This window comes from Oreochromis aureus, linkage group 7, assembly GCF_013358895.1.
Source record: "Oreochromis aureus strain Israel breed Guangdong linkage group 7, ZZ_aureus, whole genome shotgun sequence".
Lineage (NCBI taxonomy): Eukaryota > Metazoa > Chordata > Actinopteri > Cichliformes > Cichlidae > Oreochromis > Oreochromis aureus.
Genome location: NC_052948.1, coordinates 25,565,236 through 25,586,846, shown reverse-complemented (window position 1 = coordinate 25,586,846; position 21,611 = coordinate 25,565,236). Strand labels below are relative to the sequence as shown.

The window sequence follows — 21,611 nt, the reverse complement described above, 5'->3', positions numbered from 1 at the left end:
CTGAAAAAAACATTAAAAGAGAAAATCCATGTCCATATTAAACATAGGGGCTTGCAAGAATCGGGCTCCCTGTGACTTTTGTCTCCTTGTTGTAAATATGTGTGGTTAACCACTGGAATTTCAGCCCTGGCTAAAGTGCCAGGTCCATATATATAATATCATTTAATTAGCACAGTGACACTCTGCTGTGCAGAGGACGGAGAATACAAATTAACGAATGTGGAGACAAGGTGATACTGCTTTAAACAGCTGCATTTTACTTTGGGTAAAGAAAAAAATAATGACTTTTGAGACCTCTGAGATTTCGTGTTCTCTGTTTGACTGAGTTGATTTTTTTCAGGGCTGTCAAGTTTATGTGGTTATACTTATTAAACTAGCAGACTGGCATGTCCTGTATGAGATGACCCATTTGAATGTTCTGCACAGGAAAAAAAAACTAATGGTGCACCACAGTGTACAACAGAAACTGAAATGCTTGTACATTTATTTTGAGATGTGCTTTAAACTCTGAGCTTTTAGTTGAAGAGTTTTAAAAGGAGGTTATAGGATTGGTTTTACACCAGGATGTAAGTGTTATAGAAAGTTCCCTGGATCTTTTTAAAACACTGGTCTAGAAGTGTAATTTTACATTGGAGCAATGTTAGCAATAGTTAAGTATCACTGACATTTAGTAAGGATTTATGACTGAAGTATTAACTGCTACTAGGTAATTAGGATTAACTAAAACTAATGCACTCACATACAGTAATAAACCATAGTTCCCATTTATTATTGAGGATGTATCCTTTGAAGCTTTTAGTGCTATACCGCCTATTATTAATGTTTAGTATAGAATAAATATATAAAGAAAAATATGAAGGTGTGCTGTGGTTTCTGGCGCCAAGATGATAGTAACAGATGCTTTAAGTCCTATACATTGCAAGGTGGAGCCTCAATGGATCAATCTTGTTTGTCCAGCACATCCCACAGATACTCAGTTGCACTGAGATGAGGGGAATTTGGATGCCAAGCCAATGCCTCAAATTTGTTGTGCTTCTCAAACAATTCCGGAACCTTCCTGAACTTTTCTTTGTGGCGCATTATCCTGCAGAAAGAGGCCGCAGCCATTAGGCAATACCATTTTCATAAAAGGGTCTACATGGTCTGGAGCAATGCTTAGGTAGGTGATAAATGTCAAAGAAAAATCTACATGGATGGTAGGATCCGAAGTTTCTCAGCATTGCCATCCACATGATGTGGAAATGTGATTCAGACCAGGCCACCTCCATTGCGCCATGCTTGCATGCCCATTGTTGACACTTTTGCCAGTAGACAGGGGCCAGCAGTGGCACTCTGACTGGTCTGTGGTGGTTTAAACAGGAAGTATCATTTTCCCATGGATACAGTGAGATAGAACACTCAAGCCTCATTTTGTAGTCTTTGTTTCACATAACGCTTTGCTGTAATGCTTCCTGTTCTGCATACTAGTAACTTAATTTATACAATAAATTGTACAAATCCTGTGTTAGTGATGCTGAAAAGCTAGTGCAAACACAACTTACTTATTCATTGTTATCAGGTTGCTCCAAAAGCTCCCTGAAAAGCCTTCAGTTGTTTCAGAATGCACTAATTGCAAATAGAAAGCGAGAGATATTTCTCTCATCCTGGCTTCTCTTCACTGGCTCCCTGTTAAATTCAGAATTAAAATGAACAAAATCTTGAACAATCAGGCCCCATCACATCTTAAATATCTCATAGTACATTATTTTCCCACAAGAGTACTTTGCTGTTAACCCGCAGGCTTAGTTGTGGTTCCTAGCACTTTTATAGGTACAATGAGAGGCAGCGCCTTCAGCTATCAGGCCTCTCTCCCAGTTTAGATTTGGAGGCAGACATTCTCCAGTTTCAAGATTAGGCTTAAAACTTTATATTCTGATAAAGCTTATAGTGAGAGCTGGATCAGGTGACCCTGAATCTTCCCTTTGTTATGCTGCAATAGGCTTAGGCTTCTGGGGGACTTAACAAGTTGAAATTATTTTCTTTTTCACTCATCTCTGTCCACTTTCTTTATGTGTATACACCACTACTGTATTTAATCATTAGTAATGAATAAACTCTACCTCTCTAAACTCTGGCACTCTCACCTATAGCTTTTCTTTTATCCTGTCTCTTTTTGGCTCTCCTCTCTTTCCTCTCACTTCCAACCGGTTGTGGCAGATGGCTGCCCCTCCCTTACTCTGCTGAAGGATTCTTCCTATTAAAAGGGAGTTTTTCCCTTTGCACTGTCGCCTCATGCTTGCTTGATATTATCTGATTGTTTGGATTTCTCTCCAATATTGTTTTTATTCTGTACTACTGTTGTGGATTGGTGGTAAACAAATAAAAGTGAATTGAAATTGAACTGAACTACCACTACATAAGTTAATAATAAAGACACCTTAAAAATGAGCAGAGTCTCTGGCAAGTTCTGTTCCATAACAATTGCTCCCTCAATATACAGTGACAGAAAGACACCAGTTGTTATTAGTAAAGCCAGTGGTATAAAGCAAAAAGTACACACATGAATTACTGTTGATAGGTATTTGTTTGTTGGTGGTATTTGTTTTCTAAAATAAACCAAATCTTACTTTACAGTGTCTCAGACTTACTAAAACAGAGCTCTGAAAAAGTCCATATTTACATATTTCGTCAGAACTTGCCTGAGAAAAATGAACACATTATTTTTACGCCCTTTTGTGCACAACTGTTAGAAGTCACTTAATTTTAAAACATAGGTATTGTTTCTAAACATGTGCCTTTACAAATAACCTGTGAGACTATATATATACAGTTAAGCCCATAATTATTCATACCCCTGCCAAATATTGACTTAAAGTTACTTTTGTTCAATATGCAAGTTCTTTTTTGAGCAGAAATGACACAGGTGTCTCCCTAAAGATAATAAGACGATGTACAAGAGGCATCATTGTGGAAAAAAATATTTCTCAGGTTTTATTTATATTTTAGCAAAAGTATCATGTCCAGAATTATTCATACCCTTCTCAATAATCAATAGAAAAAAAGCCTTTATTGGCTATTACAGCAATCAAACGCTTCCTATAATTGCAGACCAGCTTTCTGCATGTCTCCACAGGCATTTTTGCCCATTCATCTTTAGCAATGAGCTCCAAATCTTTCAGGTTGAGGGTCTTCTTGCCATCACCCTGATCTTTAGCTCCTCCACAGATTCTCAATTGATTCAAGTCAGGACTCTGGCTAGGCCACTGCAAAACGTTACTGGTGTTGTCTGCTAACCATTTCTTCACCACGCTTTGCTGTATGTTTTGGGTTATTGTCGTGCTAAAATGTCCACTGGTTCCCAAGGCCAAGTTTTTCTGCAGACTGCCTGATGTTGTTGTTGAGAATCTTCATGTATTGCTCTTTTTTCATGGTGCTGTTTACTGTGATTAGGTTCCCTGGTCCATTGGCTAAAAAACACCCCCAAAGCATTAGGTTCCCACCACCATGTTTGACAGTGGGGATGGTGTTCTTTGGGTTGAAGGCTTCTCCATTTTATGTTAAATGATCACAATGATGCCAACATCATTGTGACCAAATAATTCAATTTTTGTTTCATCTGACCATAACACTAAAGACCAGAAATCTTCTTCTTTGTCCAGATGAGCATTTGCAAAGGCCAAATGAGCTTTTGCATGCCTTAGAAGTGCCTGGAGAAGTGGTGTTTTCCTTGGTCTGCATCCGTGGAACCCAACAGTGTCCGTTGGACTGTCTGGCTTGAGACATTGCCACCAGCAGAGCCCAGATTCACCAGAATGGCCTTGGTGGTGATCCTTGGATTCTTTTTTCACCTCTCTCACTATTCTCCTGGCCAGCACAGGTTTCACTTTTGGCTTCCGACAACGTCCTCTGAGATTTTCCACAGTGCGGAACATCTTGTATTTTTTAATAATACTTTGCACTGTGGCCACTGGAACTTGAAAACATTTGGATATGGCCTTGTAGCCCATTCCTCACTTGTGAGCAGCCACAATGCACAGCTGCAGGTCCTCACTGAGTTCCTTTGTCTTAGCCATGACTGTCCACAGACCACCTGCAGAGAGCTGCTGTTTTTCACCTGTTGAGTTGATCAAAACAGCTATTTCCAATTAATCAGGGTAATTAGGATGCTTTAGAACAGCTTTGACTATTTGGAATGGTATGGAACTTTGGATTTTCCCAGAGACTGTGACAGTTTGTAAAGGGTATGAATAATTCTGGACATGATACTTTTTGCTCAAATGTAAATAAAAGCTGAGAAATATTTTTTTTCCACAATGATGCGTCTTGTACATCATCTTATTATCTTTTGTGAGACGCCTGTGTCATTTCCAGTCAAAAAATAACTTGCTAGTTGAATAAAAGTAACTTTAAGTCAAAATTTGCCAGGGGTATGAATAATTTTGGGCTTAACTGTATATATATATATTTTTTTTTTTTTTAATAAAAGGAGGACAGTGTCTGTCAAACAGTATTAGGTTGTAATATTTACATGGGTCCTCCATTTATTTCCATTTTTTCTGTCCTTTTACCAGGCAGGCATAGGAACGGGGGTTTAGACACTGAAACCGTGAATGCTGTAATTCAGCAGTTAGCAGTAATACATCATTTAGTTTAGTTATTTTTCTCAAATAAACACTCATTATTATTAAAAACAAACATATTTTTACATATTCATTTTGCAGGTAGTAGTGTAGCAGCGTCAGTGCACATGTGCAGCTCATGGCAGAGTAAACAAGCTTTCTGACATGGAAATTGCTACATTTTTTTTAATTTGGTGAGAAAGTCAAGAAAAATTCAACACTCTAATACAAATTGTTCCAAGGCGATAAAAAAAATATCTCAGCTGTTAAGACATCTTCTTCAAATTTGTAATTGCTAATATACAAACATCTGTTACGCTGCACTGGTCTCTGAAACAGTGAATAATACAGCCACCCGTACTGCATTTTTCACTGATCCAGTCAAACAGGCATTCATACAGTGCTGTTATTTATAACTGATTATTTGTTTGGTACACACACGCAGCCCAAGGATACTTACACACGCACAGGAGGAGCTTGGATTGATTCAGCAACCTTCTGGTACATGACCAATATTAGTCTCAGCTCATTTATAACAAGGCATCTGTTTTTTGGTGAAGTTCATTTAGGAGAAACATGATTCTGATGTTCAAGCTCCAGCAGGGCAACAAGGAGCCTTTAGTTCAACAAAGGCCATTACCCTGAGACATGGAGTAGGCGGCACACTGTTGTACAATATGACAGAAATGCCATTAAAATAATGTAGGTTTAAGACAGTGCCAACTTGGTTTCATTTTTCACACCCAGAAGCTGTATCCATCTTTATATGATGTTAATACTACATATAGACCAGTGTGTATGACTAATATATTAGAGTAAAAAAGCAAGGGACAACTTATTTTAATCGAATGTAAAGTTCATATGCAAAACAAATGAGATTTGATGTGGTCAGACTTTCTCACAGACAGTTGATGACATTTTTGTTTACATGTGTGTTCTAGACTGACTGAAGTGGATGAGTGGACTTTTTTTTTTTCCAGGGAGGATCAGACATCTGATGAGCTCTACAAGCTAACAAATTTAAACCCTCACTCTCTCTCCTTTGTTTCTGTGCCTCTCTTCCCTCCTCCCTCCTTCCCTCTCTGCTCTCTAATCACTGTGTTGTGGTAGTCACACTTTCTCCTCCCTCTCGTCTCCTCTCTGTGCTGTATATAAGTGCCGATGGCTGGCTTGTATTTCAGACTGCAAGAGGGAATGAATGCAAGCATGCAGCACAGACAGCCACCATGACTCCTGCTTTGAACCCTGAAGAAGAGACCCAAGCATCTATAGGTGAGCTCTTACACCCTTAGCATGTTTTCACCAGATAGCTGTTAAAAACTTTTATTTTATCAGGCTGAAGGATCATGGCTTTCTGGGACCTTTTGTTTTGCTGTACAAGAGGAAGATAGTATTTTTAAACCCTGAGGGAAGCAGCCACCCTTGGTGAATGCTCTGGGTGATGCAGGAAGGGGAGGAGGAGGATAGGAGTGCCCAATCATCCAAGGAATGTTGGCTCAATGTTAAAAAATAACCCTCAAAGTGAGGAGTTTTTCCCATTGAGAAATCAGATGCACGGTAGCAAATTTCTTAAGCATCTGAGTGGAGTTTTTACCCAACAGGCACAAGCTGTGCATCAGCTGTAACACAGAAAATCCCATTTAGGAAGAATTGCGGTCATTTTAAGGATGCTTTGACTCATGAAGTGTCACAGCAAGAATACCTGACAACAAGTGAGATCACAGTTTTCAAGGATTGTTACTAAAAGCAGCTGGATACTCACCTATACTGTACACCTATAATGTAATTGCTGACCTTATTTCAAATTTAAGTATAGATCAAACCTACTATCGACTCCTGTTTTTATAGTTATTCTTTCTCACATGCAACTGAAAGAATTAAAACTAAAATTGTCTTTTAAACATTAATTTACTGAATATTTGATTATAATCAATTCAAATTCTCTCATAATATAATCATATAATTGTGATATTGATAGGTCTGGAAGCTTACACAGTGGGCATTTTTGTCGGCTTTCTTTCCTCGTCTCAAACAGGCTAAATGTTTTTTACACAGCAGTTCTTTTCCAGTCTTATTGATCAAAGCAGCTAAAGTGCTTTGATTTGATACATTCTTGCAGCTTTTAACAGAAATTGCTGTGCAGTGATTTTCCTGTCACATACATTTACACTGCTGCGCTTGCTTTGAGTTAGTATTATGCTAACCTCTTCAAATATTTCTACTCTGCAGTGCTTAACCATAAATATGACTGGTCATAGTCATAGATTTGCCACACATTTCATGTTACCACACAGGGGAAACTGGTTCCACTTAAGTTGATAATCACATTTGTGTGACCACTTGCCTGATTGCTGTTGTTATAGTAAGTGAATCCAGATAACAGAAAGAAACCCTGGGCATGCTGAGCTTGCTTAATAGTACAGGGCCCAGGTGACACCTGATGGGATGGTAGCTACCCATAGACTGTATATAAAAGATGAAAGTAGCTTCCAGGTCTGGAAAGTGAAGCAAAAGCAGAAATGGCCTAAACCAGAATTCTTTATAATGAGCCACAGACTCTGGGGGGGTGGGGGTGGGGGGGGGGTGGGCAGCCATCCATCACCACCTGTTGGGGGTGAGGGGAGGGAGAGACGGCAAACATAATTCATTACAATAAATGGAATCAACTGCACAGTTGACTTCTATATAAACTTTGAAAATCAAGTTAATTTTATATTGTGTTGTGTATGTGTGTTGTGTATGTGTGTGTGTGTAAAAACCCCAAGTAATGCCTGACTACATCTAAAATGTTTACATTTCCCTAATAACCTATCTTCAGAAAAAGGAAATGCTCCCTGAAAATGGCACTGAACTGTAATGCCTGTGAAAATGCACAGACACCATCCTGATTGTATGTCATCGTGCAGCCTAATTGATTTATATCTGCCCTAAAAATCTAGTGCATCTAATTCATGTTAGATGTGATATATGATATGTGATTAGATGTGATGCGATATATCCAGTCTAACCAAATTCCAACTGACTAATCATTTTAATTTCATCAAGTCTCATGGCTTCTGTGGCTGAGCTTTCATTACTGTTTCCATTGTAGGTTAAACCACAATAATATTTACACTGAGCTATGAGATTTGCAGGTTTAATCAGCTTATGTAGTTAAACATACCTGTACAATTTCACGAAAAACATCCGCTAACAGAATATACATGTGTTTTCTCCATCTGACAAACCAGCCCCAAACTCCAAATCACCAGTCGTTTTCGTTTGGCAGAACGATTTCTGGGCTCTGGCTCTGCCAAGTGGAAAGATTTCAACTTTGGTAGTTCCTGTTTTCCAGCTTTTGTTTTCTGGAATCAGGAAAACATTTGCTCAGCAATAACATTTGTTAAAAGGCTTCTCTCTCTCCTCTGGTTAACATGGTTTGACCAGCTTTTTTGTGCCTCGTGGAAAATTCTGAGGCAGAGTCATGTTACTGAGTGCTCGAAGAGATGATAGCAGAGACGAGCTGCAAGGCCACTTTCAGTTTGAGAAAATTCAATACAAAATCAGTTGGGTAAACTTAAAACAAAGCTCTTTGAGCACTGTTACACAACTCTCACATTTGTACGAATGTAACACTGTATAAAGATGATAAACTGCAAGACACTACTGTAGCAAATATTTCAATAGCTTTTAAGAAGACGATTCCTGTCATGAGCCTGAGACTTGCGCGTCAGGCTTGTTCTGGGTAAGAATAACATGTCTTTCCTGTCAGATTCTATCACGTACTGATCAGAATTGTTAATGCCTTTCATTTTTTTGTCATTTCATTTGTATTCTTTGAACCCTTTTTGTCCTAAAGATTTGTTTGATTACATCTAAAACCAGTTGACATCCTAGACCTTTTATCCATTAAAGAGTAAGTAACTGCAATAACTAATTAAGTGAACTAAATTCAATTCAGTTTTACTTAAATAGTGCCAAATCACAACAACAGTTGCTTCAAGGTTTTATATATTGTAAGGTAAAGACCCTACAACCCCAACAATCAGATGACCCCCTATGAAAAAGCACTTGGTGACAGTGCAAAAGAAAAGCTCCCTCCGTTTTCTGGCAGAACTGGGTTCAGGGAAAGGTGGCCATCTGCCGCCAGTGGTAAGCGGCGAGGGGAGGAAAACAAGGCAAAAAACCTGCTGTGGAAGACAGATGAATAACTAATGATTGAATGAAAAGTGGTGTATAAACACATGATGAGTGAAAAGAGGTGACTGAAGAAGAAACACTTGGTCCATCATAGGAAACCCTATTCCCAACCCTAACCCAAGTAGCCTATGGCCTATAACTAATGGAGAATTCAGAGTCAGCTAATCCAGCCCTAACCAAATGCATTGTCAAAAAAGGAAAGTTTAAAGCATAATCCTAAAAGTAGAGAGGGTGTCTGTCTCTCAAGTCCAACTGGGAACTGCTTCCACAGCAGAGGGGCCTGAAAGCTGAAGGATCTGCCTCCTATTCTAGTTTTACATACACACGTAGGTTAAATTAGTAAGGATGTTTGTTTTTTTCTTTATTCAACTATTTTATTGAGACCATTTTATTAGATTGGAAGTTGAATTTAAAATCAGGTCTGCTTCTTAACCAGACATAACCAGCGAATATGAAGCCTGCAGTGTTAAGCTTTCTGAATCTGACTGAATGAACAGTAATGTGACTTGGCGATGTTTAGTTGGTGCTGAGACATATTTATGTGACAGACGGTGTTTGTGAGAATATCTTTTATTTCGACTCTTTGCTCTGCCCTGCCCACTGGGAACTTGGCTCAGTTCCCAAGCATCAAAAGCAAGAAATGAGTCTCCCTCTCCTCACATCTCTGTTTTCAGAATAATGTCCTCTTTTAAAAACACCTCACACAGGGAGTAGCATTTACTTCTGAGGTCCACTGCAGAGAAGTACCTGGTGTGAAATTAGCTTCTTTGAGGTCACAAGGGTTGTGGAGGTTATACAGCAACACTTAGATGACTCACCAAAAATAATAATTGCCATTCCTCCAATCTTTATATGAACTTACAAAAGAGTAAGTAACTGCAAATGATACCATAGTATGTCAACATTCCTCCCATAAACCCTACATTTCAGACACTGGCAACTGTAGGTCATATTCACCCAAATTTTCTTACAATCACTGAAAATGAGATATTCTCATCCTTTCTTTTACAATATTTGTTGAATGAGTGGAGCCAGTCCACAAGAACCACAGACATCAACAAACTCTTATCTTAATCAATGCCAGACCGGGTTGTGGTTCTGAGCTACTCTGGATAAATAATTTATTTTAACACAAAGCCAGACTTTGAATATAAATTCCAGCATGTTTAATCGGTGGCTTCTTCTTCATCATTTATTGTGATAAGGAGCACTTAGTAGAGAATATGAAAGCTTAGTACAGCTTACCATCAATGATGGACTCAGACTGCTAATCAAGCTTACTTCTGTTAGTTGATAAATGTTTACTTGTCCCACTCATTGAAACAAAACAAACAAAAGAAACCCCATCACAAAAAACATGGCGGCTGCAAAAACAGTAAAATGGTCAAAATTTGGTCAAAATCTGACGGTGGCGATGCCCATCTTTCTCAAATACAGTCTATGAACAGTAACAATAGTTAGGATGTGTAAACTGTTTTCCTGGAAAACAAAAAGCAAAGCAAAGGACTCTTATCTCACTGTTTTCTAAAGAATCAACTTCAGCTTTCTCTTTTAAACATGACTAAGATGACAACTTTTACTAGGAAAAAACAGAAAGGTAATAGGAGTTGTTTTAGGAAGACATTGAGCAATTTCAGAAAAAAATCAAAAATAAAGTGAATGTGGTTTAATATTAGCATATGGTATCATGCAGATGTCATCATTTGAACAAAAGTAGAAAACAATTGTATGTAGCCATTGTTCACATCATGATCTAAACAATGGATAAAAATTAAAACATGTATGTTTGTAGAGCTGTATAAACCAATGACCTAATGTTTGATGGTATCCACAGACAGGGGTTCCAGAAAAGAAATCTGCCATGTCTTGATATGCATTAAGGTGGTCATGGCAGATGGCTGCCCCTCCCTGAGCCTGATCCCGCCAGAGGTTTCTTCCTGTTAAAAGGGAGTTTGTTCATTCCCACTGTTCTTCCCTTTCCACTGCTCATAAGGGGTCATATGATGTTGGAGTTGTCTCTGGTTTTTCTTAATATGGTAGTCTCTTTACCTTACAATATAAAGCACCTTAAGCTAATTGTTGCTGTGATTTGGTGCTACAGAAATAAAATAAAATTGAATTGAATCAGCTCAACCATTTTGCTCAAAACATAAACTAACAAAGAGAATAATCACTAACATTCCTCTGATCAAATCATCTGTGCATTTACTGTAATTCTACAGTATAGTGAACTTTATAAACTAAACTGCTAACAGTAAGTGCAGCAGTCAAATGAATACAGAGAGAAACAGTGCAAAAATAAAGTAATTTGATTCAGACATTGTGTATTGAGCAGAACTGAAAGTGAGAGAGGAAAAAAAGAGAAAAATAACCTTTCCATATAATGAGAACAACATTTAAAAAGGTGTATCATTATATCTCAAGAACACCAGTGAGAAGATAAAATAGAAGATTTACATTAACTACGAATGACTCGTTACAGCTAGCCTCAGGTTGTATTTTCAGCAAAGGAAGGAACACATGAAACTTTGGACAGGATCTGCCATCAGTACTTTACTAAATATTCAGCCAGTAAGCTGCTCATACACTGGATGACCAGCCAAAATTATTAATGACCCCTCTCACATTCTTCGACCCGCATTTCAATGGCTCCCCTCTGGGCGGCGCCTCCGCTGCACTTCCTGCAGGACAGAGGAGGAGCGCCACTTTTGTCCCCAAAGCCACTCTGCTTTTTAACTCCAGCCGATAAGACCATTTCCCACACCCATAAACATAAACTACTCTACACTCTTTTTATACTGCTGACACTTTATTCACTTTTAGTCACTTACAATTATTTATTCACTTATTCAGTCATTTTAATTTTAAAACAATGTATATACTGTATATTCTAAGTATTTTTTTAATCTTATTCTTATTGCCTGTTTATGCCCTGTCGTTATCTTTAACATTATACTGCTCTGTTGTATCTTAATTGCCCCTTGGGGATAAATAAAGTCTCTCTGATCTGATCTGATCTGATGACTAAAAGGTTAATCAATAAATAAATAGCATATAAATAAATTGCATTTTCTTTAATAAAGAAATTCAAGTGAAATTTTTTTTGAACATCCACATTTCAGACATCTGATTGTTGTCTCTGCTCTGTGACTGGATATTTGCTTGAAAAAGTTGGGATGCAGCAAACACTGAAACTTCCTGAGAAATTTGGAAGGAAGACCTGTCATTACGGCTTGAGGCTTCAGTTATGGTAAGGGGAGACTACATGTGGGCAGGAAAGCTGTGCTGTGTCTAGCACAAGTCCATGTACCTAGGTGTCAACTGACTTAGTCTATGTGACCTCTGACTCATACCATGGAAATCCTTTTAATAATTGATGTATTTTGGAAAGAGTAAAAGGCCAAGAGTAAGTAATGTAGAATGTCAAAACTGAGTAAATGCAACATGTTTTCAAGACTTGAACATGGCAAATTTCCATGTCCATGCACACTCATAAAGTCAGATGTTGAAGCTTTGACAATCCTCTATTGTGTTGAAAGATGAAATAAACAGTTAAACCAGACCATTGTTAATTCAGAAGAACTGTTGAGCTCATCAAATGTGACTTCCATAAAATTGCCAAACAATATAAAAACAGTCGGGGCAAATGAAATTTAGGAGAGCTTACCAGATGTACTGCAACATTTTATATATAAAAAAGTCTCTGTCAGTTTAGTGAAATGCTGCATTATATGTGACAACAGAGTCTCTTAACTCTGAGGTCGGGACCCAAGGTGGTGCCACGTGACATATATGAAAAATCCCCAGAGAAAATCTTAGTATCCTATTCTGTTTTGCTTTATTGTTTTGCCATCCTTACCTTTACTATTTTGCTATTGTACCTTTCATTAGACAGATGATACAACAATTTTCATGCAGGTTAAAAAGGTGAAATAATAGATAAATAATAATTTTTAAAAAATGGCTTACAGATCAATAAAATGTCTGAGTTTTGTTTTTCATTTGTTTTTCTTTTTCCCTGTCACTTGTTCCTTTGTCAGGATGACTGACAGCTGCACCTTCTGAATCCCAGAATGCCTGTAGTGCCAGTGCTTGGGGACTCCTCCTCCCACCATGCTGTACCTGTTGCGCTCACCTGCTCCTGGCTGATTCTGCTATTTCATTCAGCTTTTGGTCAGAAACCTGCCAAACTGCCTCTGATTGGCCGAAAACCTTTCATTGCTGCCTGGAATGCTCCACTGGACTTGTGCACCTTTAGGTACAACATAACCACCAACGTTAACCACCTATTCCACATCCAGGGAAGCCCACGTGCTGATTGGACAGGCCAGAACGTCACGATTTTCTATGCCAACCGGCTGGGCTACTACCCTCACTACACCCCACATGGCAAAGCAGTCTTTGGTGGCCTACCTCAAAACTGCAGCCTGGACCGACACCTGTTCAAAGCCTACCAGGACATCAACCACTTCATACCTGCAGAGGACTTTCGTGGCCTGGCTGTTATCGACTGGGAGTTCTGGCGACCTCAGTGGAGCCGTAATTGGCACAAAAAGGACATCTATAGACGCAAATCAAAGGAGCTAACCAAGAAAGCATACATCAACGTGACTGCAGCACAGGTGGAGGAACTGGCACGGCGGAGGTTTGAGAAAAGTGCCAAGATTTTCATGCTAAAAACCATTCAGCTGGGGAGACAGCTCCGGCCAAGTGCACTCTGGGGTTTCTACCTCTACCCTGATTGCCACAATTACAACCTGCATGATCAGAACTATACAGGCTTCTGCCCCCTGCTGGAGAGGCTGAGGAATGATGAGCTGGTGTGGCTATGGAACAGCAGCATGGCCCTCTATCCCTCTGTCACAATCAGGAAGCATCACAGCAACAGCATCAGCAACCTGCACTTCACCCAGCACAGGATCAGAGAGTCGCTCCGAGTCGCCTCACTGACCTCAAAGGAGTATGATCTCCCCACCTATGTGTACCTGAGGCTGGGCTACCGAGATGAGGCCCTCAACTTTCTCACTACAGTAAGAACAAACTTTACCAAAATATTATATATTTTTTTCTACTGTGTGTTCAGGATAATATTCATTACGCAACAAAGTAGTTCATTTTCCTTTTCAGGGATACTTTTAATTCAATTTTATTTTTATGGCACAAAATCACAACAACACTTCCTTTAAGGTAGCCTAATGCCCCAATAATCAGATGACCCCCCATGAGCAAGCTCTTGCAGTGGGAAGGAAAAATCCCTTCTATCAAAACGAAACCTTCAGTTGAGGTGAGGGGAAGTGAGACAAAAGACACACTGTGGAAGAGACACAGAGATTATAATAACTAATAATTAAATAAAGAAACGTGTATAAAGACAGAGAGGCTGAAATGACCACCTCATCACCCGCAGCCTATGCCTGTTGCAGCATAACTAAGGGAGGGTTCAGGGTTACCTGATCCAATTCAATTCAATTCAATTCAATTTTATTCAATTCAATTTTATTTATACAGAACCAAATCACAACAACAGTCACCTCAAGGTACGTTGTAAGATAGACCCTACAATAATCCTTGATTCCAAACTGGGATCTGGTTCCACAGAAGAAAGGCCTGAAAGCTGAAGGATCTACCCTAAGAACCACAAGTACGGCTAGAGCAACATGCTCCATTGGACAGATATAGTAGTATGTGGTGAAATATGCTCTCTCAGATACTCTTATTGCAGTTGTCTGGATCAACTGAAGGCTTTTCAGGGAGCTTTTAGGAAAACATGATAATAATCAACTGCAGTAGTCCAGCCTATAAGTAATAAATGCAAGAATTAGTTTTTCACCATCACAATGAGACATGTTTCTAATTATAGAGTAGTTTTACATTTGTGTTATATGTGCATTGAAGGAGATATCATGGTCAAAAACCACTCCATTACCTTGGAGAAGGTAATGCCATCTGTACCATGCCATACATAGACACTATATTTCTAAGATTATTAGGGCTGAGTACAATAACCTCAGTTTTATCTGAATTTTGAAGCAGACCTAAAAACAAAACAAAAACAAAAGAAACCCAACCTGTAATTTATTTTTTAAAATATTTTATTTACATTTTATTTTAGGAGTCCATCCGCGTCCCCGGCGCATGTTTAAATATTTTATTTAAATTTTTTTAAACCAATTTTTTTTATTGGTTTTTAAATTGTTATTTAAAGCACTATGACATACCATAACACAACAGCACAGCACTGTTCCTTCACAGGATGAAGGTTCTGGGTTTTACAGTAGTCCTTCTGGCTAGAGCCTTTCTGTGTGAGCTTACATGTTCTGCCCATGCTTGTGTGGGTTCTCTCTGGGTACTTCAGCTTCCTGCCACAGTCTAAAGACATGCAGTAAGTGGGGTTAGGTTAATTGCCTGATTAATTGTTGTCTGTGTCTCTACATTAGCCTTGTTGCAAACTGGCGACCTGTCCAGGATGAATCCCATCTCTCACCCTATGGCAGCTTAGGGGTGGTAGGTCGGCCTTGCTTCATGTTATCTTGAGCAAATTAAGAGAAAATAGAACCAAAAGCATTTTTGTTGTTGTTCTTTCATTCTTCTTCTGAATTTTACTGGTAATGCAGTTCCTCATTCATGATTAACTTCTATGGGAAAGTCATTCAAATCTTTCCAGATTTATTGAACTGTAAAATTATTTTAAACATTAATGACAATTCACTAATGACACTAAAGCCACTCACACTATATGTCTTAAATGTTTGACATCAAAACCACTGTATTACTTAGACAATAAAAGACAATTGTGCTGTTTCCTTATACCATTCTGATCAAAACTCCATTAAAAAGTTTGAGGATTAATTAAATACAACATGCATTTTCAAAAGATAATTTAAAAAGTAACAGCTTTTTTGGTTTTTAAAATTCCAAAACCATACAACAAGAACTTTAGGCAATGTCTGAATTTTCTGATTTTCAGTCTTATGAGTAAATGTGAATCGAAACCTCTAAGCAGAACATATTCTTTGCTATTTGAACTGCAGTTTGGGATGTATGCAAAATGTGGTTGGCACACATAAGCAAAACCTTAGTTATGTCAGAATGAGTCAGAGGATAAAGGTTGGAAAGGACAAAAAGTACAGCAGCGGTAGCCGCAAAGGAAAATATGTTTCAGCCTCCACGTTGACTTAAGACTCTTTATACTGTATATATAACAGTACTGGCACCTGTGCAGTCCTGTTCCATACTGGTCTCTAAAAAGTTTAACTAGAAAAAAAGCAGGATTTTACTAGTGGTAGAACAATATAGAGCCACTGACATGGATCAGAGAGGCTTCAGCAGTTTTTCATCTATCACAATATGGAGTGATTTCAGGATAGATACAAGGTAATCTGGATATTGAGAAGTTGGCTCCATGCACCACTTTGAACTGGATTAAACGGTGGCGGGCACATAATGATGTCATGTTGTGAGTATAGAGGCCCAAGTCTAAGTCTTCTTCCCATAATGTTTTGAGGTATGTGTCAAGTATAACATTTTATTGTAAAGCAGGGAGATCAGCCCTCTGTTGTTTGGATTAAGTTGTAGGGTACTGTCTAATAGGGTAGGCTCTGGTGGAGGGCTTGAGCCTGAAATCTAGGAACAAATAAAGTGCCTGGCTTGCAAGTATCTAAAAAAAGTGTGATGGTGGTAGACTGTACTAGCAAGTTGTTCGAATGATGCAAGTTTGTAAACTATGACAAGGTCCTTAAAGCAAGTTATTCCACTTCTGAGCCACTCAAAAAACACACCATAAAATTTGCTCCAGAACGAAATCTGTGGAAGGAGAGATACTCAAACTCAACTCGATCAAAGGCGTTTCCAGCATCAATAGAGACACCATATTCATAAGAATCGGTAGGGCTGGAATAAAATATGTCAAACTTATGTTAAAATATGAATCACCTTTAGTGATATACTTCACAGAAAACAGGATTAAATATCCTGGAGAAACTTTAATCTTCAGTTTGTATGTTGGTTGTAGTATCCATCCATAATCAAAATCCTGAAGTCAATTTTATTGCATTGCCAAGCTTCAAATATAGACCCAAATGCAAGACTCTGGAAATGAGATCAGCTTACAAAAGCAGCTGTAATAAAAAATATAAATAAAACCCTAACAGGAGAGGAACAAGGAATCAAAGTACAAGGAATCATCATGATACTAATAGACACACAAGCACAGTGTGGGACAATGTAACAAAGGGATCAGTTCTGCATTTTATAGTGGAAAATGTTGTCATTTTGTGCGTTCACATGACTGCCAAACAATCACCATTTGGCCTCAATTTAAAGATTTACTTTGACTAGAAAGAAAAATCAGCATTTGAATTACAAATCCTGAAGTTCCAAAGAAAAAGTCAAAAACCAAATATTGTTTTGTGTAATGCTTAATATGATTACATATTATTAATAGGTAAACTTGCAACCAAGCCCTTCAAATTAATTGTCATTTAATTATTATTTTTTTATATTCAGTAAACATCATTTTCAGTAACAATATGCTTAAACAGTCAGGCTATACTCTGAATCTGTTCCCTACTGCCATCTAGTGGAAGTTCAGGGAAAACCAAATGTTTGAGCATGATCTGTTGATTTGGCAGGTTAACAGCTAATGTCTTTGAAAAGAAGACACACAACACAACACAACACAACACAACTAATTACTCACTGTAACACTGACAAATGCAGTGTGGTCCAAGCAGTATTAAAAATTCAACGTTCAAATCCAGGATCTCAGAGATGCACGGTGCACATACACACACATAAGTTTATATATTGATCTTTGTGTTATTTTATTGCTCTTTTTTTATCTTTCTTTTCTTCAGCTACTTCATCAGCACTTGGCCATCAATAATTTGAGATCCCTGCCTGAAATGGTGGCGTGTTAGTGATGGTGACAGACATGTGTGATGTGATGTGAGGGTTTACCTGTATTTTTCCTGTAGGACGATTTGATCCACACCATAGGGGAGAGTGCTGCACTGGGAGCTGCAGGATTTGTTATCTGGGGAGATTTAAATTTGACCTCATCCAGGGTAGGTGGTCTTTGCCCTACATTAACAAAGTAAAATTATTTGTAGTATGTATTCATCATATATGCTGTTGCATATGGAGATATATAATTATGAACATCTAACAAAATCACAAGAGGAGACTGTGTATGCATATGCTCTTCTGCCGTTTGTGATTGATATTTTTTGTGCAGAGATGTTATACATAAAGCTGAATTCCTAACACATCTTTAGGAATTCACTTCATTTTAGTTCAGTTTTATTTATATTGTCCCAGTTGACAACAACAGTCTCTTCAAGTTGCTTTACAGTGGGGGAAATAATTATTTCAACCTCTGCTGAATTTGAAAGTTTGCTTTCATCCATGAGGAATCTGAATCTGTAAGGATGCCAATCCATTCCAACCTATACATTTTCATTTTAAGGTTATATTTAAGCACTGACACATCTTTGTTATAGTGAGTCTGGGTCATCATTTGGTTTAAAGCAGAACTTGATGTGATGCCACTAAACTCAAAATGTTACAATAATAACCTAATCCAAATAAAATGGCCATGTTACTTTGCCTGTGAACAAACTGTGAAAAACATGATGACACACTTGAAAAATTTTGGCTGTAGTATCATATAAGCTATTACGAGTCTCACCTTGTTCCCACAGCATAACTGCACCCACGTCAAGTCCTTCCTAAGCCACCGTTTGGGTCTGTACATCACCAATGTGACACGGGCAGCAGAAATCTGCAGTGAATTCCTGTGCCAGAGTAATGGTCGCTGCGTCCGCCGGGACCCCCACGCCCGGCATTACCTCCACCTGAGTGCTGACAGTTACCGCATCCATCCCTCTGGGGATGGGGACTTTGCTGTGAATGGCTGGCATTCACCGCATGAACAGCAGCTACTAATGGAGAGGTTTCGCTGCCACTGCTATGAAGGCCACAATGGTGAGAACTGTGACAGCATCAACAAAGTGAGAGAAGATAAAGGGCCATGGGAGGAGGAGGAGGAGTACAAAGATCACGACAAGAAGAGGACAGAGTGGGAGGATGAACAGGGTGAACAGCAGGAGGCAGGAGAGAGTGCGGCACCGCCAACTTGCGTCACTCATCACTTAACTTTGTTGCTCCTGTTGAATTTATTATTAGTAAAGATATATGTTTGAAGATGGCTTCAAAAGAGAAAGTTAGTTTCAATTTAGCTGCAGGTAGATGTTGCATTTCAACACTGCAGTAAATATAATGTTCTAATTCAAAATGTATTTTTTATTTTATCCAAGGATACTGACATAAACTTGACTTTATGCACCATAAAGCTAATTGCAGTAATAGGAACGTCTTGCTGATGCTGTTTGATAAATGTGCTATAAACAGTTGCAAAATACCACCTGAAATACAATACATGCAGAAAACATGTCTCGTGAAAACACTTAACCCCATCAGAAAATGATTTCCTGTCAGTCAATTATTTCTTTATTCAGACTAAACATTATTTATGGCCTAAATTAGCAGTGTACCCATTAAAACAGAAGAAAAAATGGAACTGCACAGCCAATATACATGCTTGAATTTATTCATTGTAACTCATATTGCAGAGAAATCATGTGAAATGCCTTATGATTCATGAAAAAAGGCAGAGCTGGCTTGTTGCAGGATGATCCTCCGTTTTTGTCCACAAAAGCCAAAGGGTGCTCAAAATACAGTACTGCACATCCATATGTAGGAGCACAATTACAAAGACTTGATGCATTTTTAAAGACATCCTTTATTTCCAATACCTTGAATGAACTGTTACTATACTTTGCGGTATATGCACAGATCTATATTTTTGTATTGTTACTTATTACTTGTAGTCTTTCCAGGAGATGTCGCAAACAGTTTTGGAGCCTGTTAGGATGCAGCATATAGCTGCTTTTAACTTCAGAATACATTCTGTTGGGTTTGTTACCCTAAAGAACAGAAAGACTTTTTATATTATTGATCTCTGGATTTTGTATTTGATTCTACTTCATCTCAGTGTGACTGGTAAATGGCTACTGTCTCTGAATGTACAACTGAAAGTGCAAGGAAGCACTGAACTGGATGCAGGAGATGGCACACACTGTATCTGACAGACAGCCTCTGGAAACTGAGGTCCTTTAATTTCACCTTTTTACCAGAGTTTACTGTTTTTTTGATGCCTCAGGTTCTCGTGAAACTCTTTATTCAGTCTCTCTCTCTCTGTGTCCCAATGTGCTTTTCTGTGGATAATTCCAAGTATAAAGCATACTTATAACTACAATGCCAAAGTTGACAAAACAAACTTGTCATATCTATTCGCCATTTGTTGTTTTAGAACCAGCCTCCATCAGCAAATACTGTCTGCTCAGTAATAAAACTGTAGATGGTCTAACTTTCATTAATCTATTAGGAATTTATTGATTTTACCAATCATATCACAATATAAGAAAATCTTCTAATTTGGTATCCTTGTTCCTAACAAAAACAGTTTAAAGTCATTAGATAATAAAATTCAATGTTGTTACTTTTTCTAAATAAAATCGATCCCCTAAAGTTTGCTTTACATTCAGATTGAACAAGCAGTATTGAGTATTTGTAATGACAGTAACCAGAAAGATTACCTTGGGAAAGTTGGCAGTTTGTTGCAGTTTAAATAGCTGACGAAAAGGCAGCCTGTGTTGCTTATGTAGTCAAAGAGACAGAAAAAAAAAGGGGTAGAAGGGGTAACCAATAAATTTTGATATTTAACATTAAGTAACAGTGACGCACGTCACATGGATGGCTCAAGCTTGCCTTCAGGTTAATGTTTTTAGGTTTTTACTTCAGACTTTGTGTAGCAATTGTAACAATTTTCTGTAGTCACTTTATTCTTTATTAAATCTTAAGATTGTAAACTACATATGTAACAAGGAGTATGCAACACATGAAAAATGTTACCTGAATGTAAATGCACTGCTAATAAACACTTTCCAAAGCTACAGTGTGTTTCTTCCGTTTCCTGCCATTATTACATAAAGTGATGAGCTCAGGGGAAGCAACAAAGACACAACTTCCGCTTAGTGAGTTGAGTTGAAGCCAACCGGATAATCTACTGATCCAGATCAGATTGGATATGAATCTGATGGGGCAGATTCATATTCAGTTCACATTATTTATTTTTGTCTTTATATTAGGCTTTCAAACAATGAAAAAAAAACTGTGCCTTGAAAAACGTTGACTACCTTTTCTACAGTCAGTCATTGAACCTCAGACGTTTCAGAGAGAAAAAGGAACAGAAGGCTGAACCAATGATGAGTCACTGGTGTGAGATGACTGCCCTGACAAGAATATTTTCTGCTCAGAGGCCCTTTTAGCTCAAACATCAAGTCCCAGCTAGATCCACCCTGTGGAAACCTTTTTAAGTCTTTTTTTTTTTTTTTTTTTTTTTTAAAGACAAACTCTAAAGAACAAAGAAAATGTTTATGAAAATTTAGTAATAAGTAAAAAGGTATGCAAATATGTTTTTATACAGAAAAGTTTTGATTTTATATAACCTTTTCTGTTAAAATAAGATTATTTTATGTTGTCAAAACAATGAACACCTTAAGAAAAAGTAACTAAAAATAATACTGTATGCACTACAATCTCCTGATTTACAAATGAAATTGATACACACAAAGCTAAAGTATGAAAAACATGTTGCCATCGTCGCGTCATTTTTGTGATAAATCAGTACAAACCAGAACTATTAAACATGAACCAGGCTGTTGTTGTTTATTTTTTAACTTTCGTTACCATTCTGTTTTTCATGCATTTTGA

At 38.0% G+C, this 21,611-nt stretch overlaps 1 protein-coding gene across 2 annotated transcripts; it reads left to right on the top strand.

Moving 5' to 3' along the window:
* Positions 1 to 5,793: 5,793 nt before the first annotated feature.
* Positions 5,794 to 20,791, top strand: LOC120440909 (hyaluronidase-4). 2 transcript variants are annotated; one of them, XM_039614422.1, is made up of 5 exons: positions 5,800 to 5,870; positions 11,900 to 12,027; positions 12,818 to 13,807; positions 17,753 to 17,842; positions 18,479 to 20,791. In XM_039614422.1, the coding sequence occupies exons 3-5, from the start codon at positions 12,851 to 12,853 to the stop codon at positions 18,977 to 18,979; spliced, it is 1,548 nt and encodes a 515-aa protein (XP_039470356.1). In that variant the 5' UTR covers positions 5,800 to 5,870; positions 11,900 to 12,027; positions 12,818 to 12,850; the 3' UTR covers positions 18,980 to 20,791. The 2 variants fall into 2 exon arrangements, with proteins under 2 accessions (XP_039470355.1, XP_039470356.1); XM_039614421.1 differs by lacking the exon at positions 11,900 to 12,027 and having other exon boundaries at positions 5,794 to 5,870.
* Positions 20,792 to 21,611: the final 820 nt, after the last annotated feature.